The following is a 24451-nucleotide window of genomic DNA, read 5'->3' as shown; positions in this document are numbered from 1 at the left end:
TCCTCGAAGCAGCCTCGCGCAAACGCCAAGCAAGCGGCGGCGGCTCCCAGAAACTGAAGCAGCGAGTTACGCAACGACGACGACGACGACCCGACCTCGAAGGGCACGACGAAACATCTCGGGCGGGGGCCCGCCCGCATCAGAGGCCGAGAGCCAAGCGGTGAGAAACAACTTAAGAAGCCGCGGGGCTCATCACCGCTGACGTCACTCGCCGGGGGCGGCCTTCTTCCGACAGCGAGTCCGCGCGGCGTGGCCGTCATCCTATACCGCAGTACCGCTCCAGGCTCAGCGACAGCCGGCTGTAACTCCGCTGCTCGTGCTCCCCAGGTCAACCCGGAGTGTTTTTGTTTCGGCTCCAGTGCACAGCAACAATTACACTCGTCATACCTCAGTGGAAGGGGAAGGCCTGCTTGTTATTCGAATTGGCACGTGCGCAGCTGGCTGCTTTTCTGCTGGCTGCTGGCTGGCTAGTCAAGAAGTACTCGATGCACTCGCAATTAGGAGAGCAAATGATAAATTTCAGGGCACACGTTTGTACGGCGCCGTCAAAAATAAACAAACAAAACAGCAACGAGGCGCGACACACGAAAAAAGTTGTTGCATGCGTGCGCTGCGTTATTTCAGGCCCTTCGCTTTCTCGATTACATCTTGCCAAAAATTCAACGCTTCGGTAAACGGTGCACAGAGAACAAACATGGCAAGAATGGTGTTGCGAAATGCTCGGCGTTGAAGCAAAACAGAGGGGAGGGGGAGATAACTTTATGGATTCAGGCCTGTGACGCCCAATACACAGGGTCGTTCGTTCTCAGGTTTCCTATAATTTAAAAATCTGGAGGTAAAAATCGCGTGCTATTTTCAAGTTGATAATCGGAGAGCAGTCGGGCTTTTTTTTGTAAAATCATTCAGAAATTAAGTTTTTTTTTTTTTTTTTTTTTGGGGGGGGGGGTTAAATCTGCAACTGTACTAAGTAATGCACTCAGTTTATTTTATTAGCTTCCCAACACTAACACACTAACATTAGTGTTTGCTTCGAACTGGTAATCGGGGGGACATCAGGGTTTTCTACCAAATACTCTCCGAAATTGTCATGGCGGCTGCGGAACGCTATCGAATCGCCCCATGCGGCTTTTTTCAGACTACAATGTAGACTGCCGTATAACGTGAGGGAAAATAATAGCTGTGCCACCGCTTATACTGCGTTGAAAACACCTCTTGGGGCATTTAAGTCTTCTCACGTTATTTCAGGGCAAGCCTGGCGGTGCTTATTCACGCCCACGATGGAAGTTCACGCCCACAGCCGACAGGGAGGCTCCAGGCACGGCTGTACTATTGTGACGGGTACCTTTTATATACACGCCCACCCGTCAACACAACAGCCACGCTATCTTATTGATTGATTGATTGTGGGGTTTAACGCGCCGACGCAGCGCAGGCGATGAGGCGCGCCGTAGTGGAGGGCTCCGGATTAATTTTGACCACCTGGGGATCTTTATCGTGCGCCGAAATCTCGTAGCCACGCTATCTTACCGTTTAAGTTCCACACTGACACCCATCCCCCCCCCCCTCTAAATCCTACATTAATCCCCTTCATTCCTACTTTGATTCATTTCAATCCCTAACTCGACCAACTTTATTCTCTACCTTGATCCACTTAATTCACCCTAATCAACCTTAATCCATTTTAAACCAGTTAAATCCCAGTCGAAAATGACAAGAAAAATGTCTATAGTCTGCGTATTTTCGTGTGTCGTACTGTCGTCTTGTCTTATGTTCTGTCGGTGTCGTCCTGACTTTGATGTTCCGTCGTTCCGAATTCCTGTCTTGTCGTGATCCCGATGTTCCATCAGCATTTATTTACACATGGTTTGAATGTTATTGCTCATTGTGAAGAGTGGCGTAAATGGCAGTTCTGTTGTGACTACAGGAACGTTTGTCGCTGAGAAAAATTGACTTTGTCGTTACGACAGATGGCTTTGTTGTAACAACAGGACATCTGTTGTCACAACAAAGCTTTTTGTCGTACGACACGAATTTTCGTTAAGGTTTTGCGGTATTCCTGTTTTGATTTTAGACCGAGATCTCTCCCTACTAATCATCACTGTCAATGACTAACGCATCTTAGTCAATCTTAATTCGCGATACCGACCATTACTACCAATCACTAAATGACCATTCGATAATTGTTATTCGCTATCATGCCCTGGTTCGCTTCTGGCATTCCTTGCTTCCCCTGGGTAGTACCATTTGTGTGGACGCAGGAATCATCCAAGTTCGCCTTCTTAGACATATGAGAAGCCTTTAATAAACGTCAGAAATTCAAGGCCCGCGTTCTGCGGCCAGACGGAAGGAGTCATCACACTCCCGGGAACTCCATCCTCGACGCCGCCGACAGAACCAACCGCGAACGTCGTTGGCCGCCGGGACTGTCCGGAGCCGCCGAAGATGACTTCGGGCGTCCGCATCTCTCCGCGGAAACTGGGGACGCGCCGCGTCCACGTCCTTCACAGGCGTCACACGAGTTGGCACGGGTGCGCGTGTTGGGCGGAACACCCCCCTTTTACTCCCAGATTTGTGCGTGCTCCAGCGTCTGCCAAAAAAAACGTCTCCGCCAGCCGCAGCGGCCCCGCTTCGTTTCCCCGTCATACTGGCCTCGTATCTCTCTCGCTCTGCCATTTTCCTCCTTCGTTGGCCGCGCCGGGGTCGCCGCCGTAGTCGACTGGCGAGGCCCTCAAACCGGAACTTGGTCGCGCATCTTAGTGACGCACTCGGGGATATCCCAGGACGACAATACTTGACGGAGAGAGGGGGAGGGCCCGAGAGAAGGCAGCACCGGAAAAGCCCGCTTCTTTGGACGAGACAGCATTCTCGAATAGCGCTGTGTTCCGACTCGCGCACCCGTTACTTCGCTAGTCAGCGGGAGTCTAAAGCCTTCACCCATTTTTCAAGCTCGTCTTGTGAAGTAATTGGTTTATCATGCGGTTCAACGCGCCGAAGCCGATGATGATGATGACTAGTGGCTCTCCCTTTGAATCTGGACGTCAGTTGTCAGCAACTGACTTGCCTGTTGCATTATACTTAGATGCGCTACTCTTTGCTAACCTAATAAATTTGCCTCCCCCCTGCTCAACACCCCCCCCCCCCCCCCGTTTTAAACTGCTACCGCTCCGTCCCCCCGCTGTTGTTGTAAATTCTCACCCTCGTACTATTAATCATCATCATCATCATCATCACCACCAGCCTATCTGCGCCCACTGCAGGGCAAAGGCCTCTCCCATTATTCTCCAATTACTCCGGTCCTGTGCCAACTGCGACAAACTTATCCCCGCAAACTTCTTGATCTCATCTGCCCACCTAACTTTCTGCCGTCCCCTGCAACGCTTGCCTTCTCCGGGGATCCACTCTGTTACCCTTAATGACCAACGGTTATCCTGCCTTCGCATTACATGTCCTACCCACGTCCATTTCTTCTCGTACGATTACACTGGGTATAAGGCGCGCCCTAGTGGAGGGCTCCGAATTAATTTTGACCACCTAAGAATCTTTAACATGCGCCGAAATCCCGACGCAGATGTTTCATTGCTTTTTCGCCTCAACAAGAAAAGCGGCCGCCGCGGCCTGAAAGCTAGTCGCGTAAAGCGAAAACTAAAGACGCTCTTCGCTGCTGCTGCATACAAGAACAGTGACGTCAAGCCGGCTTGCAATGCGCTCTGACGTCATCTCAGTCTCCTTCCTTTTTTTTACGCCTCCTTGCTTGCTGGTACCGATTTTAGCTTTGCTCCAAAATAATTTATACACGTTACACGTGCTCGCAATTTGTTCGTGTTCTTTTATCCGTACTACTAAAGTGTGATAGGAGGTAGAAGAGAGCTAGGGAAACGACACTTTTAAACGCACTTTTCTGAGAAAAAAAAAAAAAAAAAGATAAGCGCCCAAGAATTGGCAGACAAAACCCTCCGTGTGACGCACGCCTTATAGACTACAAGCATGGCGAAGTAATTCACGGAGCAAGTCCTGTCTGTGAGGCTAAATGTCGCTTACACAAGTTATTTTCGCTTCAAGATGAAACAGGCCGTTTCCCCCCTGCCCCATCTGCCCTTTTTGTGACGCATGTGAGGACTTGAACCACGTAATATCTGAATGTGCGCGGTATAGAGCAGCTACGACGTCCCTTTTAGTGTCCTTGGGCATTCCACTTTCTAGAGGAGTAACTCTCAGTGACGTGTCAGGCCCTTGGTCTAACTCTAAACGAGCATCTCGAGCGACAAAATCTCTATTGTCTTTCCTGCGAAGCACAGGACTTGATCAGACTCTCTGAACAGGCCCATATTAATGAGCGCATCATCGTCATCATAGTCATCATCATCATCATCACTTCTTTTATTTCATTTTTTTCATACATCTGCTGTAGCAAGCTAGGTGCCTTGGCCAGGCTAACCTCACCAGTATCATTAAAGACTATTGTTCCTCTCTCTCTCTCTCCCCCTCTCCCTCTCTCTCTATCTCTCTATCTCTCTCTCTCCCCGTGACCGCACTTAAGTATGCACAAATAAAACACAAACAGAACATGAACGTTTTTCCCCAAAGAAACCACGGGGCTACGCGACAAACTTTCGCTCGTTTTGCTTCGTCCTATCCGGCTAACTTTGTTTTCAAGATCCCCTTCCTTTCCAGCGGTCTCTGCGGCTCTCCAGCATTTTCCTTGCTTTCCACCTCTCGACACCGCGTAACGAGAAATTTTAGCGGTGATTTGGGCTGTCTCCACTGGGCATATCTCCTTTATTGAAAGCGCCTCCTCTGAAAACTGCAGAGTTCCATTGTCACGCGGATAAAGCGGCTGCTAAAAAAGTCAGCGACAAAAAATCCCGGGCCATCTTCACTAACGTGAAACCTGGGGAGGGGCGAAGCGTGCAGTGTATAAGTGTATTCTTGACGCCTTGGCGTTTTTGCCAATGGAGATGTATCCTTTGGGGGGTAGAGGCATTCAGCTGTGCTGCAAAAGTCTCTTGTCTTCGAAGCACGAAGCTCTCTTGCGCTGGGCGTAAACGAGTGTCCCGGTGTTTTAGTACCGCGACTACATGAGACGACGGTTACGACGAAGACAGGAGACTCCGACAGCCCCTAAGGGGATTTGCCTCTAAAATTAGCGAGGCTGCGCTTTCTACACTGAGAATGGTGCGTAATATAATAAAAAAAAAACGAGACTTCGACAATACGCGATGGAGCCTGACAATTGTTGTTCCCGTCTCGCCTCTTTTCATTTCACGGTGCTTACGGTATGTTACACGGCTGCAATGAAAGCTTTAAAAGATAAATCGTCTGTCAAACGTTGATGCCTAAACACAAACGCCTATAAGATTCACGCATAAACGGTCAATTACAGCCCTGTTTCTGAAGCCGCAAAATATGCCCAACCACGACTTGGTGCGCTCGCAATCAAAATCCTCCGCACAGCGGTGAAAAACAAAAGGGATTCCCTGTTGCTCTGACGCTCATCACCGCGCACAGCGGATTAACAGCCGTTGCGAAAGAGCAGCCGGCGGCCTTGAGAGGGCGCAAATAATTTTCCGCAATTCTTCCAGTCATACTCGCGGCCCCGTTCCCTTTCCCAACGTTTCCTCTTGCTGCTAGTTCCTTATTTTTTTGCGTTATGTACAGAGGTGCTCACTCCAAGATCGCTTCGTCATCGTCGCCTCGGCAATGGCAGTGATGCCGAAACTATCGGGCGCATAAAAAGCGCCCTCCCTGGGCAAACCTGCTGCAAGCGTGGTCAGAAATAATCGTAACGCGTTCGAAGGAGTTCCCCCGCCGCGTTTGCGCAATGCCTACGCCGCGAGGAATCCCCCGCCGGACCGAGGTCGAGGCACTCGATCTCAATCGACGACAACGACGGCTAGGCACCGCTGGCCTTGTGGTCAGCCCCCTGCCACCCGGCGCATGACCCCAAACAACGTTGAGACGGACACCCTTACCAGTGGAAACCTATCCGGAGCCAAGCGCTGAGGCCCGCACTCGTTATTAACCGGGAGTGCTGCAGGATAAAGCGTCCATCACGTTACGCAACGCGCAAAATCGGGCGTGCAAGTACAGTCGTCAAAACAGTTAACAAGAACAAAACACGAGGTGCCTGCCTACGCACAGAGTGGCAGCTCACGATAGCCGCAGCCGCATCTTTGGCGCCTGGTTATCGGCACTCACGATGCTGCCCTACTGCACTCGGGTGCTTCTGCGCGTGCGCAGAACCTGGCTTAGCAGCCTGAGCGCTATCGTAAGCTGCTGCTCCGTGAATACGCTGGCACCTCGTTCTTTGTTGTTGTTAACAGTTTTGACGCCTGTACATGCTTCAGAGATAGCAACGAGTAAAAAAAAAAAAAAAAGACGGACGGAGACAAACGGCAAGGACTCTGATGCTCCGTCCCTGTCTTTTTTTTTTTTTTTTTGCGCTGCTATCTTTGAAGCGCCATGCAGGGCATGTTAACATTTCATCGTCGCAACAAACAGTCGTCAGTGTTGCTTAATAAATACATAAATATTGCTTTCAGCTTGGTTATCGCCAGACGGTAGTTAGAAATCTGCAGGCCTGGGCAGTATCGCGACGACGTTTAAGAGATACTCTTATTTAAGAGATATGCTCAAAATATCTGTATCGGTATATTTTTGCCAAATGTGTATGCATGCCTGAAGTGAAATACTTTTACGCGGTAACGATTACATCGCGATTTCCTGCCAGACGCAAAAAGTATCTCGTAGAGTCTTTACCATTATTGCCGAAAATTATCTCATGTGTTTTTGCCCCTAAGATCGTATATGACCTCGAGCGGTATTTTGGCGACGGGAATACTATTCCGCTTTGCTGTACCGTTTTTTATTTGGCGGCAGCAGATCTTATCAATGCGTCCTCGATTGTCTCTCGTTACCTTTAATAAAGTTCGACAAAACGTACCAACACAACCCCAAATTTTCCAACCATAAAGGCCAAATGTATTCGTTACAACACGAATTTATGCAACTCCAAAGCGCTAGAACGGCTTCTGGGGTTCGCGAGACTTGAGTTGGGCCGAGACTGCGAGCTCAAGCTCTTGAAAAGTAACGTTAGCCATTTTAAGAAGCTCGAGTTGATGTAGTGAAATAAACGTCCCTTCATTGCTAGCAAGCATTGCTTATGCGATATGTTTGCGTCTATCTGTTAAGGATTTGTTTGTATTCTTTAGGCGAGCCATACTTTTGCCTTGTACTTTTGCCTACATTACGGGATTCACAAATACGTTTCCAGAAGATCACCTTCCCCCAAGTATATAAGTATTTGAATATCCGTATTCCTCGAGGTCGACGTACTCGATCTCAATCGACAACAACCACGACTTGGCACCGCCGGCCGTGTCGTCAGCCCCCTTCGACCCTGCGCCTGACCCCAAACAACGTTGAGACGGGAGCGCATTTGACGCGCTTTCTTCTGGAAACCAATCCGCAGCCAAACGTGGCATACTTCGCGATACCTAACAGACATCCCGTTACGTTAAGGAGTCTGTATTTTACGCTTGCAGCACGTAGGGCGATGGTCATATTCAGGAGTATGTATTGAGATTAAAAAAAAAAAAAGAACTCCGCTTACATCCTGGGATTTGTCTACTCGCGTAAAATTTGAACAAGCATATGCTTGGCATGGCGCACATTACCACTACTGAGAATACTTTACGCCTACACAACTGATGTCACTTTATTTCGACCCGACATCCTCATCCGCGTGCGTGTGCAGTGAGTATGCGTGAATATGTGTATGCCTTTACGTGCGCATGCATGCACGCATTTAAGCACGCACGTATTACGGCGAAGCATGATGGTTTGCTTCTTGCAGGGAACACAAAGCGTCATTTTTTTTTTTTTTCTGGCTCCAGGTCGCGCCCGGCTGTCTTTACCGATAGGGACAGAGCTTAGTTATTCTGGTTTTATGGTCAATGTTCCCTAACTGACAAAGTTGATCTAGAATGGACTTCGTCTAAGATAAACGCACGCAGACGAAATGCCGACGGCATTCGAATCACCGCTCTCGACTGTGCACGTCGCTCTTAACTGCAGAGCGCTTCAGCCGCTCGCTCGCCTTGTCGTAGCTCGCTCGCTGGACCCAAGTAGAGTCACACGGCGTTTTGTAGTCACGGCATCGAAAGCCAAGCGGTTTATATAGTCATAACCATTCGAAACTCCTGAACCGCTGTCCCTGGTCCTCGTTGTTTAGCGCTAAGAAAACTGCAGGTACATTTGAGGCAAAATAGACGTAACTAACCGGCAGCCATAGAGTTTCATACAAATAACTAGAGGGGAAACTGGCGCTAGTGTCAACGCGAACATGGCAGCGGCGCTTACGCTTCAATGGGAATGATGGGTAGTTTTGGAACCGGATTGCGTAGGATCAAAACGGGCTTATGGCTGCGCAAATTGTGTTTTTTGACAAAAAAGCTCTTATTGCCCGGTTCTCCGTTTACAAATTAAATGGCAAACAAAAAAGTTAGTGACGAAAAATTGGTTTTGTACGAAAAAAAAACGGCGCGTTTAAATAAAAAGCAGACGCGGAGTCGAGGTTTGTGGAGCAGGTTTGCCATTTGCCGCCAACTACAGCAGGACGCCGACTTCTTTAAAAACTACTTGTAAAAGTTTCGGTGCTGGTGGTTTGTAATTGTAAGAGAATTTTTGTGCTCATAAGAAAAAAGAAACCGATTACCTTTGGAGAAGTTATATAGTGACATACATCAAGCTGCGTTCCTATCAGCCGCCGGTGCTGCTGTTCTACGCCGTAGGAGCCGGCGTTCGCACGAAAGGTGTGGCTGTTCCAAGCTATTCGCAACCGTCGTCAGCTTCGACAATACATTGCTCTGCCGAATGAGAGCGCCGCAACTCCTAACTAGCAGACAACTTCGCCGCACAGAGCGCCGTCATTTGTGTTTTCATGCTCGCTGTGCGGCAATGCATTGATAACCCACCCAATTCGCAACTCTGGTTGTAAACATTCCACTCAGGGCGGCATCAGTGCACGCGAGGCATGCAGTTCAAGGAGAAACGTATTTTGATCACCCCGCCTAGACAAATGCGTTCATGCAAATCCAAAACGAAAACGAAACTGCCTGCAATCCATAGTAAGTTTTATGAGCCATCAAGCGCCAATCCAAATCCACAACTACCCATCACGCCCATTGAGGCGTACGATCGCAGCGCCAGTTTCCCCTCTAGTTATATTGTAAGAAACTCTATGCCGGCAGCTCCGCGTTCATCTAGCTAGGAACGCTCTTGTGTTGGTTTTTACGATAGTAGGAGAAAAAAAGTGGCAATGCAACGCCGGCAGTGCGTGCGGGAGGTAGTAGTAGTAGTAGTACAACTTTTATTGAAACGGGAGACCGCTGGTCTAAACAGGGGACGGGAAAGTGGAGAGGGTAGTAAACGCACTGGTACAATAGTCGGATTTCACTGCGTATACTGCGTAACTTCTTGTTCACGCTTATGAGAGTTCATGAAGTTCTGTTCAACTTCACTCTTGAAATGAGTCCATCACAACTGGTGGGCAAGGCAAAATAGCCCATCGTGTGTAGGACCGGTGAGGTCTCCGCTCAGACAACTCGTGCCAGACCGCTCTTTAGAGAATAAAGTGCCATTTGGGGGATTAATTTTTCGCCAAGTTGTTGGGGATCAGGGTGCAGTTGTGGTGCCGTGAATGTTCGGTGTTTGGCAAAAGTAGGACATGACTACACGAGATGAGCGAGGTTTGCTGAGGTACTTAGGTGGGAGTATGGGCATCTTAGGGGCAAATGGGGAGTGTACCATTTACGATGCCTTTCAGGTGTGTAGGCTGCGTCGGTGAGAAGTTTGGGCACACAGATTTCACTGGAGCGTGGTAGCTGTGGTAAAGTGCTCAAATATCCTGCTGGGGTTCTGTTTTTTTAGCCGGTCTCTTCGGCCCTTCTTATACCGCGGGAGGAAAAGCAAGCACAAAGAGAACAGAACTACCGCTGGCGCAGTTTCTGACAGGGGCGCGCGAGCACTGCGAAGGCGGGAAATTTTAAATGCATTGGGTGGTAGCAGTGAGCGGATAACGGCGCTACAGCCCATTATGGTGCATCACTGCTCTGCACTCCCGACAGCTTTCACGTTGAGTGGAACGGAATTTTTAATCGAACCCTAGCATTCCGCATCCCCGTTTCTGTTAGCAACCTCAGCCCATCGTGCTAACTAAGCTTTACCACGAAACAGTCCTGCAATTTTCAACCCGAGACGTTATAAGATTCTAAGATTCACCTCGACCATAAAGCATCCCCATCATTCCCTTCCCAGCGAGCGCTGTTTCCAAATGTTACCAGCTCCGGGGACGGCCGTGGGCGAGGCGAATATTCGTGACCCCTTTATGAAGTTCCGACGTTCCGACGCGTGAACCCAGCAGCTTTTCCCGGAAACAAAGGCAGTATTCTACGCGCGGCGACCACCACCTGAAGGGTTCAAATTTTAGATGCGAAGCATCTCATGCTTGGGGCTGTGTCCCTCCCTCCCTTGTCCGCCGTCCGCATTCTACTGCGCATGCACGTCTCTTCAGCCCCGTCAGCGTTTGGGCTGACGTCAGCACAGTCCACTATAAAAAGAAATAGTTAGGCGGCGCCCCGTTTCAATCCCACGACTCTCTGGCCGCAACGGGAGGTACTACGTGGCGCTCTTACCCCTGCGCTACAAACCGAGACGGGAGCATGTGCTACGAATGCGCCCAATGTCCTTCACCCATTCAAACTACGTCAAGAAGCTATACTGATACAACGAAGGCGGCACGGGAAGCTGAACGTCAACGGAAACGACAAACTGAAAACTAATGGGAACTTCAGTCGACCCCATGGCTGCTTCGCATACTACTCAGGGTTCCCCTATACGGGAAAATGGTGTCTTTTTTTTTTTTTGTGCTGCAGGAAGCCGCAAGACGTTTTACCCACGTGCGCCGATGACGTCCGCGGCGTGGTCATCGTTTGGCGCTAGCACGGCGACGAAAAAGACCGCGGTGCTTTCCATTAGCGTCGATAGGTCGGCTCCGATGTATGCTCACTTAGGCAATTGACGCACGCGCGGACGCAAGCAGGCCCATCCATCACAGTCTCGTGATCACGCGAAGCCGTGCGCTACTTCCTCGGAGCAGAGAAACGGCTGAGCACATTCGGTGGCGGGGGTACGACGCCGTAGGAAAGGATTACCCAGATGAAGTGAAGTACTCGCGTGCACACACCACACATTTTACAGCCTAACCACCTTTAAAAGGCGCAAAAAGGTGCCACTGAGGTGATTATATCCAATGGTTTAAGCAGGCAGCATCCTTGTTTGCTGTTTTTACACCCATCTATGTAGCGAACACGCCGAACACCGCAAGTATATATTTTGAAGGGTGGTGGAAGGGTGCTCGGTGTAGTTAAGTGGTTATTCCATGGCGAACAAACATTTCAGAAATGATCAAACTCCGCTTTACTACAAAAAGGTTTTGCCAGCCTGCATATTCATTTGTACACACTGCGATTCATAGCATACTTACTGAATAAATTAGAACTAAAACTGCTGTTTTTGGGACCAAGCCCATTAGGGGATCGGGATGTCGACGTCAAATGCCGTCGTCGTAACCGTCGTCTCATGTAGTAACGGTACTAAAACACCGGGACACTCGTTTACGCCTCGCGCTGGAGCGCTTCGTGCTTCAAAGATGCGAGACTTAATTTTACAGCAAAGCTACCTGTACCTGTACACCCCCACGGCTTCATCTCCGTTGGCCCAAACGCCAAGGCGCCAAGAATACACTTACAGACGGTGTTCGTTGAAAAGTTTAGCGGTCAATTTCTTCGCTTGGCAACGCTGGAAACGGCCACAGACATGGCCGATGCGCCACGGGCACGGCGCGGCTTGGGCCACTGCGGCCGCACGCCGGAAAAAAAAAAAAAAAAAAAAACACCGGCGTGCGTCATCTGCTCCGTTCCAATCCGATTCTAAACGGTGGCGTCAACAGAGATGTTATTAACCGCACTCACATTTTACTCGAGGCAATACTTTGCGTTCGGAAGAGTTTGTAACGTGAAACACAGTCATGTGTTTCACAGTCGCGCTTAGCATGGACAAGTACCGCCATCCCGCGGAGCCCGACGTAACGAGTGACGGCGCTATCGCAAGGTTGCATGGAGGAGAAGAGGGGTGCCTGATCTGGGGGCCGTGCGCAGAACGTCGCCTAGCAACAGACGCTTGGCCACAGATATGGCGGCGCACTCCTTTGGTTGCCTGCATGCATTCCACGCAATTGAATACCGGCCTTCGCCCCTCCCCCGGGTTCCCCGTGAGTGGAGATGGCCCGGGATTTTTTTGCTAAAAGCCCACCCTATGACAAAAATGATTCTCCTCCGCTGGCTATAAAGACAAGAAGAGTAGACACTCTGTAAGTTAACGGGAGTTATGCTATCTCTTCCTCTGTCTTACGTTGGTTCGTTCGGTTATGTGACAGATGCGTCTGATTTAGAGGCGACACATAGTGAACGCCGGAGGAAACGAGGAAGCAGCAGGGAATGTCGGCATCCGCCTCGCAACGCGATCTCCGAGTTCCGGGTTCTCGTGTGCAGAACGAAACGTTTTTCGCAATATGTCCGTCAGGAAAACCTCGCTACGGGCGTTTAGCCGACGAAGTGGCACAGGGCGACGTGGCAGCCGCTAACGATGGCTGGCGCTGTAGTAAAACACCCACGTCGAACATTTCTGGTTTCAGCGCCCCCAACACGGTACAGTGACGGTTACCAGGAGGGTATGGGTGCGACAGCCGCTATTCGCCACAAGCCGCCTTTTCCTTGCGAAGATCGGTCCCCCACATCACTTCGCCGAAGGGTCTGTCTTTCGGCGGTATTTCCACAAGGACACCACCGCTTACGCTGGCAGCGTGGTCTATGGAACCGACCGATTGCAAGACGGAGGACGGAATAGGTGTGAGGTCAAGAGTACTACACATGGCGAATCGCAGAAGAAGAGGCGCACGGGAATCGAGTGCTCTTAGAGGTGGCCTCCTTCGTCCTGTTCCCCTCGCGGCTACCAACAAATGACGATCAAGCCTTGTTCTGGGGGCCAGCAGTGCCACGTCAGCGGTATCCAACGACTGTGGCCTAGCGCAGCGACCTTTGGAGGCAAGTGGGGCGCCAGAAACGTCGCGAACCTAGTGTACCGGGCAGGGAGGGCGTACGTAAGTACCACGTGACGGACAGGTGGCAAGTGCGCGATAAACTAGTTAGGCAAACCAACTTACGCAATGGCTGCGCACGCGAGAGCGTACACGTAGTGCTGCGGCTTCCCTGCAGGTTAACACGCGAGACAGCAGTCAACGTACGCGTAGACGTAAGGCGCTACATAAAGATGACGCAGGAACCGACCGGTATACACTCTCCCTTCGAGTTTCGCAACCGTCAGATCCGGGTGCATAAACACGCGGGTCGTAGACGGGCGCGCGCAATACACGCGACGAATAAAGGAGCAATCGCTTGGAGTGACGGGATACTGTCACCTCTGAGTGACACCAGTGTTGTACGTAACGGCGTTCCAAGGAACGGCGTTCCTGGAACTAGTTCCTTTTTGGAGGAACAAAGGAACGCCACCGTTCCATTAAGAATTGGTGGAACTGTAACGGTAACTCGTTAGATTTTTGGAGGAACGGCAGGAACGGCGTTCCTGCCGTTACATCGCCATTATTTGGCTGTTTTTGATGCCAAAGCTCGAGTACAAAAATCACAAGTCGTCGTGTTCCTCTTCCTATAAGCTGCCCAATTTGCCCGCCCTTCAGCGGATTGTGCTTCCTTGAAAGTTAAAGGCAGAAAAATAACCACGCAGTGGTTCGCAGCTTAGGCTTGCTTTCATGCCGGTTGAGCTTACGCGGGGTTCGATGGGTGAACAGCGCTGCTGCAAGAATGCTTTTCACCTTTCATCGTTTGTCTGGGGTGGCCAAAATGCACGTCTGGCTGATAGAATTGTTGGCGCCGCAGGTTCCTTGTGAAACCACCCCTTCTGTATATTGTCAGGGGTAATTACAGCATTAGTGCTCGCGAGGCGCGGGTGCGTTGTTGTCGGAGCAGTTGCGCTCGCTGTGAGGTCATTCAAAGGGTCGGCGGCTCTCAAAAGAGCTGGGCGCACCGCAGTGTCTCGGGATGTTGTACTGCTCGAAGTTACAGAGTACGCCCGCAGTTCGTCACGGCGCGGTCTGTCGCCGATCTGGCGGGAATGGGCCGACGGGAGTGCAGGGTGCTTTTGTATTGCATGCGTCGTGTTGACAAAGGCCAGTAATTCTGTCACTGTTGGGCATATTTTCGTCGCGCGCCGTATGGACAATACCTGAGAGAGGCCGCCCGAAGGTCAACTTCCAGCGCTCAGAGTTGCTGTAGTTGGTCGGGTTCAAGTTAAACCTGTGTTATACTTGTGCCTTGATGAATACCTGGAAGTTTGAGTGAGAGTGTTAGTGTGGATCACGTGATTGTTTGTGTACAAATATTTGGGTTTTGTTCACCTGGCCAATCAGCGGCCCAGTGTGTGTAAGTTAGAACTTAGTAGGTCCTCGAGGCTTGGTTTTAGTGTAATAAAACCGAAGTTCTTGGTGTTCTTGGACAGTCAGAGCGAGAACTATAAAGTCCATTTACAGAAGCTTGAGTCCGGTCGGTTGACAGAACCAGAGCGAACGCGGAGCCCCTCGTGAGTTAGCTAGGTTTAGCCAGAGAAGATTCTGGTTTAGCTGAGATAATTTAAGCATTTCTCTGTTTTTTATGTGAACTTCGTTTATCAGGGGTGCAGGAATCGCGCGGCGCCGAGACTAACCATAAGAGAGAGAGATAGCTGGTTTTTTTCGTTTTGTTTGAGCAAGTAGCAAGTTGGGTCTTCGTGGGTTTACCGTACATTTGAAAATCATCGAACGCCATGTTGCCTGCTCCGGTACCAACCTGGATTCTGTCGCCTGCTGCAATGTGTTTTCTTACTCGCAAATTTGTGCTGTACTATCCGCAACGCTTCACTTTTGTAAACCCCTTAACCAAATCCTGCAAAGGGTCCTGTAAAGTATTTTAAATAAACTGTAATATTGAATCTAATGCGAGAAATTTAATTACCTTCCTGCACGTGAGTAACTTTGTATTTGCACATCTGACGCGCAGGAGCCTTACTGCGTCTATTATATGTGTTGCACCTATAATAGACGAGCACCAAAAACGCAGTTAGACATGTCTGGGGTTTGTGCGGTGCTTCCTGGAAAAAAAAAATTGTCAGGGAGCGTTCCTTTGGATTCTTTTTATTTCTAGATAATCTGCTGCCGGCGGTGTTCATATTCGTATAATATACGTAGTTCGATTATAGTTTCAAAATTCGAACTCTATTTTACCTATCAGACCCTATATTTTAATTTTAAAAATTGAATGTAACGTTAAAGTAACGAAACGTTCCAATTTTTGAACTGGAACTGGAACGCGTTCCTTTCGAAATAAAGGAACTTGTAACGGTAACTCGTTTCAAAATTGGGAAGGAACGAGGAACGAGGTTTCGTTCCTATTTTAGAGGAACGTGTACAACACTGAGTGACACACGCCGCGAGGGCGTACGGTTAATGAATCGCCGTCGACAGCAGCCGCTGATATCCCCGCATTCGACCCATAAGAGAGTTACAGCAGAGCGGGGACCCGATCCCGGTGCATTACCCGGTACACCCGCGCATGCGCAAGAACAGCTTTTTCTCCTCTGCGCACGGGAAGTAGCACCGGTCGCCCACCGCGGGTACCGTACAGGGACCGATTTCTCGGTCTGCTGCAACTCTCTATAGTCGTTGAGTGTAACGACACCGGTCTCCTCTCCAGCCCACGACGGCTGCGACCGGGCGACACGACGAAGAACATTTCGCAAGTGACAAGAAGCGAGACAGTTTCCTGTTTTACGGGGACGCTGTATTCCGCTAGGGTCCGACGAAAATCGTGTTCGTCGATCGAATCGCGTAAACTCAGGGATCACACGCGCTCGCTCCAGAAACGGTGTATAAAATGCTCCGCAGCTCTTGATATAATATACGCACCATAAAAAAATCATACTGAAATTTGCTGCAGGACGACACTATCGTTACGCCTAGTTTCCTTTACTTCTCATAATTAGTTCACAAAGAAATTGTAAACGTTTCACAATTCCCGTCTGCTGTCAGTACATGGCCTCTATGCGGAGGGAGTACGGTTACAGAAAACGGCTGTAACTCTTGCTCAATGGGAAGCATTCCGAAACAAACTATGACCATTAATGTAGAGCTACAGTCAAACCCGGTTATAGCGAATGCAATATGCGCCACGATTAGTTCGATGTATCCAATAGTTCGATATAGCCGAACCCGCCTATAACGAGTTTATTATGTTACGAGTTCGCGATACGCGGGAAATCCCTTGCCATCCCCGCATGCAGAAAAGAACGAAATAAAGTATGTCATTACCATACACAAAACAATCGATAAAGCTACTTTCCGCCTTAACTGCCTACTTCAAAAAAAAAAAAAAACGGCGATTTTTGTTTTCTCTTTCATTTTAGCAGCGTCAACTGGCGCAGCACTCTTTACACGAGACATTGTTTGCACCAGTTCGAGTCCGTGTCCTTCAATATCGAAGAAGTATTGGCGGAGGACATCGACTGCCGAAAGCACTTCATTAAGCGTCGGACGGCTTTCACTCGCGACATCCTCTGCCTCCTCGGTGCTTTTCATCAGCACAACGACGGTGCTGCTCGCGGTGCCTGCGTCCGAGGGGCTTACAGTGACGGCAACGTCGTCGTCGACACTCAGGAAATCTTCGAAGAACACTCCTTTCGGCACAGCATCGGGAAGGTTGGCGAGCTGCCGTCTTGGTTAGGACTCACTGACTGGGCGAGTTTGAGTCGGGCCATGTATTTTGGCGGCCATTCCAGGCACACCGAGTTCGATATATCAGATGTGAAGTTCGTTATAAGGAATATGTTTCTTGTGTATTTCCGTAACTTGATTTATTTTTGCTCGATATATAGCATAATTCGCTCTATCCGGGTTCGTTATAGTCAGGTTTGAGTATACAAGCAAATTATGAGTATGTCTTTAATTATTCGACCGGTATAGTAAGTCTCCATACATAACTCAATATTGTTATCCACCAATACAGTTTCGCCGTTTTCCCACCTCCACCGTAGTGGAAGGGCTGTAACGTTTTTAAATGCAGAGCACATTAAGGGCTCGCCTTGTCGTCGTAGCTCACTCGCTGCACCCAAGTGGAGCCCCACGGCGTTCTGTCGTCGCGGCGTAACCCAGAGGCCTCGAAATCCAAGCGGTTTATATAGCCATAATTGTTCGAAACTCGTGAACCGCTGGCGCTTGTCATACATCTCCCCGTTGTTTAGCGCAAAGAAAACTGTAGGTACATTTAATATACGCAACTAACCGGCAGCGCCTGCGTTTATTTAGTTAGGAACGCCCGTTGAGATGGTTTTTATGACGGTAAGCGAAAAAAGTGGCGGTGAAACGCCGGCAGGTGCGGGAGAAAAAGCAAGCGCAAAAAGAACAGAACTCCCGCTGGCGCAGTTTCAGGCAGGGGGCGCGCGAGCACTGCGAAGGCGGGAGATTTGAATTGCATTGGGTGGCAGCAGTGAGCGGACAACGGCGGTACAGCCCATTATGGCGAATCACTGCTCCGCACTTCCGACCGCTTTCACGTTGAGTGGAACGGCTTTATAATTTTCTGCTTCTTACGTTTGCAGAGGATGTGAACCGGCTGACAACTTACAGCGCGAAAATATGACGAACGGCACCTGTGAACGGCCGCGCGTGTGCGCGGGCGGAGCCGTACCCAGTTCGTTGCACGCGACCACACTCGCGTCCTCGAGTACGCCGAGAATGTCTACACACACCTCTGCAGTGCATATGCGCAAGAGCGGGGCGCGGAGACGCGCGCCCTACTATCACGGATCGAGCCGCCCCATTAGCACGCAAGGCAGCCCGCATCCGGGAGACGAGTTTTCCCGCGCGTATCTTCTTTTATTATTGTTATTATCATTCCCCGCGCCTTCGCGATATTCCTTCCTCCGCCTCGCGAAGCGCTATAGCGGTACTCCGCAGCTCTGCAGTCGCTGTGAGGTTTCCAGCACGAAAAGACCGGGATAAGTGCGCGTGTTACATCCGCAGCGGATTCCCCTCGCCAGCAACTCACGATTGCCAGTGGACGGCGAGCTTTTCAAATTACGCGCCAAACCTATACACCTGGGTATATATTTATGAGGCACGCCGTAGTTGATGGCTCCTGATTCATTTTTACCGCCGGACGATCTTTAACGTGAGCCGAAATATCGCCACCCTGCACGGGCTACACACATATCCAGTTCGAAAACTCGAAAGCGTCATTCGCATTGCAGAACTCGCAAGTGCACTCGGCGACGTTCAATTGGATTCATCCATTCAGTCACATTTACGACTTCCACTAGAGCAAGTGTGTCGCGATATCTACTCTTTCGCACTGTGGCGTTCATCTATTTACTTTGCTTGTGCTGGTGTCACTGGCGTTCATATATTTATTTTTCTTGGGTCGGTGTTGTTACTCTCGCGTCGTTTACTTTTCATTTTGTTTCAGTGTTTACATTAACGATTCTCTTTTCAATTGTATTTTTATGTCTGGACTCTGCTGGCAGCATTCTCTTGTTTTTACTTTCCTTTTTTTTCAACGCTTCTTGTTTGTCTTCTTCCTGCTGTAACCCTAATGTCTAATATTCACCACTCATCAACGTAGTCACCCACCATCTGGTGCAGCAAGCCTTGTCCCTAGCAGGGCTGACCTCACCAGTTCACATTAAAGAGCCTTCTCTCTCTCTCTCTCTCTCTCTCTCTCTCTCTCTCTCTCTCTCTCTCTCTCTCTCTCTCTCTCTCTCTCTCTCTCTCTCTCTCTCTCTCTCTCCACTGGAGGTGTAAATAGGTGTAAACATCCGCTCTAGTTTTGTACCCATATTCTTATGTATTTGTTTACACCCTTGATGTTATGTACCGGCTTTTCACCATGCAATCATTTGACATATGTAACTTGTATGCAATTTTTTGTTTGAAGTGCAATCCCCCCCCCCCCCTATGTAATGCCCTCTTGGCCCTTAGGGTTGCTTAGGGTATCTCAATAAATAAAAGAAAACGGAGGCAGCGCTCACCTCATGGCCACGTTGCTGCCGTCGATGACGATTGGCCTGAGCGGGTCGTCGGAGGTGGAATGGTGGTGGTCGCCGCTGCGCGTCGTTCCTTCGACGCCCGCCAGAGGTCCGGAGGCCGCCGCTGCGGTGGTCCCTCCCCCGCAGGGCTGCTGCTGTTCGCGGGCGCCCAGCCGGACGAGCTCGGCCAGAAGCTCGTTCTGCGCGGGCTGGGGTCCGAGCCTCCTGAGCGCCTGCTGGACCTGGGCCTCGGTGTAGCCCAGCTTGACGGCGAACTCGAGCCGGCTCGCGTACTGGGGGCCCGCCGTCACGTACTCGGCGAACTCGGCGCCCAGGGTCTCGGACACCGTGCGGGACACGTCCTCGTGCTGCCGCGACGAGGAGCCGCCCGCCGCGGCCACCGTCGTCGTCGTGCCGCCGACGGTGTCCGGAGGGTTCTCGGTGTCCGAGTCGTAGCTCGAGTCCTCGGACTCGAGCGTCCTTCGGCGGCGCACCGAGTCCGGCCGGCCGGGCCCGCCGGCCGTGGAGTCGACCGAGCCAGAGGACGAGAAGGCGCCGCAGCGCATCGCCGACAGGGCGTCGGCCGCCGAGACGGACTCGCACGCGGTCGCCAGCAGCTCCTGCGATGACGAACGGCGCGCGTCAGGCACTGGGGTCAGAGAGCGGGCTACAAGAGGGATAACAATTGCGCGATATACCTGGACAGCCTTCCTAAGCACATCTACGTCGTGTCACGAGAGAAACACCACCTTCGCTGTAGACGGAACAGACATATTGATAGAGGAAGACTTCGACGGAGACCGGGCTTATCAAGCCCAAAACGTATATCTGTGTCCGCGGCACAGCGACACGCACTGCAAGATGCAAATGATGTTTGCAACTACATTGACCCGAGTTCTGCAAGCTACGAAATGGGTTGTAGTTGGCAACTATCAATGCCTTGCCCGTCTTGTTACAGAGATACTGCTCACGCCTCTAACGCATACATGACGTGATGATAATGCGCGCCGAGGACGACGAACTCTACCAGCGTCCGCATTATTCTGTTTCCCCTCTTCGCATCAATAGGCTCCGATTACCACGGAAATCGCACCCTCTGCCCTAAAAGCCTTAAAAGTGTGCTTTTCTTTTTAAGCGCGAAAGCACCTTAACCTGCTTCACTGTGCTTGGGGCTTCAGCAACAGCGTCACCGTTGCTAAAAGGCCAGCCGAACTTCTGGTGGCGCCGCTGGAGGAGGTAAGTGGGGGAGGCGTCATCCAACAGTTAGGCCTAAGGTTTCGTTTTGAGATCTGTCGTCAAAGGGTTACCCACAGCTTGGCGTACAATGCGTTTGACGCTGCTTGGCAGGTCGCTAAGCTCAACGTTAGGGCTTCCAAACGTCATGCCTTCACAGGCGATTGGAGAAAGTTCTTGAACAGAGAAGCAGAACAACACAAAAAGAGACAAAGGCGACGATACCGCTTTCGCGCCCACACCTTAATCCGCGCAGGCGCAGATGGTCCCCGCAACTGGAATCAAGTTCGCCGGCATACCCGCCGAGGTATTCAGCAACGTTTTATACAACGGGTAACCAACTAAATTCTTTCAGTCAGTCCAGAAGTTCAATCAACCCACCACGGCGGCTCAGTGGCTAAGCGTTGTGCTGCTGAGCCTAAGGCACTGAGCAAGAGCAAGACAGGAGATTAAACAATGCTTCCTCGGGCAACCACAAGCGCTTGGCCCAGGCTAAGCTCGAGACGTCTGTCGCGGCAGAAACTACGCGTCGGCGCGATAGGCATTGCACTGCGCAGCCCGGCAATGAATTGCTGCCGCTCTCATTTCGCCTATCAGGTGCTGCCAGGGGCATAGCCAGAATATTGTTTTCGGATGGGATTATGGGTGATCGGAACGGAGGAGAGGTTTGCAGAGGGGAACACTAGGCGCTGCCTGGAAAAGAATTTCGAATGGTAGTTCGAACCCCCAAACCCACCCTCTGGCTACGTCCTTTGGTGCCGCTACCCTCTCCCTCGCCACCGCAGCTACGAAGCCTTCTGGTCGTTTTCATTGCAACATTATCCCGTCGCTCGCCGGCGCTTGCCGCATGGGCCATTTCGCCTCCTACATATATTATTGCCCCGTGGCCCAAGGACGCGGGCTCGGTTCCCGTACACGGTGGCTGCTTTTCAGATGAAGACTAACGACGAAAATGTCCGGTGTGCCTCAATTTCAGCGCATATTAAAGATACCCAGCCGGTCAAAATCAATCCGGGGCCCACCACTCCGGCGCGCCTCATATCCCACGTGCAGCATCGGTATGTTAAACCCCGCATACAATCAATCAATCACGTAGAGCGCACGCCCGCGGAGCACCGACCACGGTGGATCTGTAGGAATCAGGGGCGTAGCCAGGGGGAGGGGGGGGGGGGGGGGGCACGCAGGGACCGTGACGCCCCCCCTCCCCCCCGAAATGTTTCGTGCTAGGCTGGGGTGCGGTTCAAGTAGCCTGAAGTCGCCTGCAAGTGCGGAACCTGCAGTTTTAAGGACATTCTCGTTCATATAAAGCTGAAAACAAGGGCTACGTCAACGTCTGATCCCTGTGCCGACTCCAGATGCTGTGCATGCCAACATACAGCCCGGCTGCATTTTGCACCGGATACACCGAGCTGTGCCGGGAACCGGCAGCGAGCTGATCGAGGCAGTCCCGCTGTTTCGCTGGCGGAACAGCACGGCCGGGAAACGGCGGAGCAGCAGGAAAAGCCTCAAATAGGCATACATGTGGTCTGGACTTTGGCGTGTCATTTCTTGTCTTTACACTGGTACAAAGTATCATCACGTGACAGAGCATGTCACTGTATTTTGTTCAGTCAACTATCAATCGTCGATATGTTTATTTTTCTACCAGTATCGCATTTCATTGACTATAGCGGTCCCATAATTTCTGCTGTATGAAAAGCATTTCTCTGCCCATCTTGTATTTCCTCCACGGCAACAAAACTGTACAATTCTCTTTATTGCAGAGCTTTGTCTTTTTGTCACTATTTCATTGTTTCCTTGACCTCCCTCTTGGTTACAATCAGCATCGCGTATTTGCTTAACCTGAATTTTTCTGAAGCCATGTATGTTCGATTTAACCGCTAGAAATAGAATGAAATTTAAATATGCAACAAGCTCAACATTCAACAGCAATGCAATAAATTTTTCCGCTAAGCGTAAGTTTACTATTCACGTCACTAGCACAAAAAATAACAAAAAGGCGATTACTTAAGGACGAAGACGCACGTTTGCTAGCTTCACCGCCATAATATACGAATGTGCCTCACGTACAGTCCAGTGCGATTCGAAGGTTATCGCGGGAAAGCTACTTTTTCAAATGAAGCAGACAGAACACCAGCTTTAGCAAATCTTCCATGCCAGTTTCGTTATCGTCAGCGTAGATAATAAGCAACCAAGTCTGTGCTTGATAACAACGAATGTTAAGCTTGAAACCTAAGGGTTGCAAGTTAGTCGTGCAGGCCATTGTTGTAGCATAGAACAGCCAACAAGGGAGAGAAAAGTGCGAAATCTTGATTTTCATAGTTCCGAAACGTAACCGTAGGCAAGTAGCACGCTTGGCCGCTTGATGCTCGCGCGATAACCTTCAAATCGTGCTTGACGGTACTTCATAGCTGATAAGAAAACTTATTAGTCCCTTTCTCAAAGTAAAATCTAAAACTCGCGAATCTTGATAGTAAACACCCAGTGTTGGTCTCCACTTCCGCTTGACGAACTTCGGGGACTGCGCGCTACTCACGAGCACACTCATGATCACGCTCACGAGCGCGTGCCCGCATGACCGCCTGCTCTAAGGACGAACGAATCACCCGTGGCCTACCCATAGACCGGCGAACGGGAATTTAGGTCGTCATAATCATCATCATCATATTATCATCATCTAAGCTCCTTAAGATGGGATTTACTGTTAGCGTTCAGCACACGCAAATCGCATGTTTAAGTCAGTCATTTCAAGCTTCGTTTGAAAAACAACGCGCAAGAAGCCTTGCCTACATATTTCCCCGTCCCATCTTTTGGTCGACCGCACCCCCCCCCCCCCCCCCCCCACACCGAAAAAAATTCTTGGTTACGCCCCTGGTAGGAATGTACGGTCTTGCGCATGACATTTCGTGGTTGCCGTAGTTGAAGCATCTGCCCCTCCACTCTCCCTGAGATCCGGAACCACCAGTCAGTTCTTGGCAACCTCTCCCGCCCCTTGAATAACGCCTTTCCAGACCAGACTCCCCCCCCCCCACCTTTTTAAGCAGAAGAGTTTGCACCTATCCAACACACCTTGACATGAAAACAAGCATATGTTATGTCATGCCGCGATGTTCAAGCGGCACTGTCTCCGGCCAAGCGCTCACCGGTTTCGTTCATTGTTTTTAACCCCGGAGGAATTTTTTTTAAAGGACAATAATAGCAACAACAATCCATTTTACATGGGTACAAATAGAAGACGCAATGACCGCGCCTATTAATCTACAAAAACACGTCGATGTTTCCATGTTCCCTAAACCACAGAATGTCAGATTACTACTAATTAAGCCACACGTCTCACGTTGTCGAAACACAAATGAGCTTGCAAATTGACAGCGCAGCGCAGTTGACCTCCAATAAATTGGCGATAAGGCTACCGTGCATACGGCTCTCAAACACGAGATGCCGGCTGGAAGGGGATGTCGAAACCGATCGTAGCTATAAATATCGCCAGCCCGAAAACACGCCACACAATGGATGGGCCGATAACCGGACAGTTTCTCAATACTCTGCAAGTTCACTCTTACCGAAGAGACAAAGACCGAGAAAGTGTGCGTGTGCGTGCGATCGTCTTCGCGTATAGGCACCCTGCACTGGACAAGAGGCCGCAGTGAGTGCAGCACTTCCGGCAAAGTTGCCTGTAGTGCCCGCTAAGGCATCGACGAAGGAGTGGAGATTTCTCGACAGTTGGCAGCGTGCCGTGCCAACGGTCTACGGGGCTGACACCGAGAGACGGCGTAAAGAAAGACAGACGTAATGAATGCATCGACTCACCCTTGCTCTTTAGGGGCTAAGCCCCTTAGCTAAGGGCTGGGGCTGTTGTTGGCGTCTCGTGTCGTCGTCGTAATCGTCGTTTCATGTAGTCACGGTACTAAAACACCGGGACACTCCTTTACGCCTCGCGCTAGATAGCTTCGTGCTTCAAAGACAACAGACTCTTACGGCAAAGCTGTATACCTCTACACCCCCCCCCCCCCCCCAATGGTTTCATCTCCGTTGG

General features: G+C 50.5%; 1 protein-coding gene across 2 annotated transcripts in view; it reads right to left on the bottom strand.

Annotated features, from left to right (window-relative positions):
- The window catches only part of LOC144152765 (uncharacterized), a 150052-nt gene that overhangs the window by 37279 nt on the left and 88322 nt on the right, over window positions 1-24451 (bottom strand). For both annotated transcript variants that reach the window (XM_077684201.1, XM_077684202.1), the window contains exon 2: window positions 19186-19802. In XM_077684201.1, the coding sequence (XP_077540327.1) occupies window positions 19186-19802 (617 nt within the window). The remainder of the gene's footprint in view (window positions 1-19185; window positions 19803-24451) is intronic.

Source organism: Haemaphysalis longicornis, unplaced genomic scaffold, assembly GCF_048455015.1.
Source record: "Haemaphysalis longicornis isolate Haplotype H1 unplaced genomic scaffold, Haemaphysalis longicornis Haplotype H1 scaffold_9, whole genome shotgun sequence".
NCBI classification, from domain to species: Eukaryota; Metazoa; Arthropoda; class Arachnida; order Ixodida; family Ixodidae; genus Haemaphysalis; species Haemaphysalis longicornis.
Note: the sequence above shows the minus strand (reverse complement) of the source record. Positions and strands in the feature narration are given on the sequence as shown.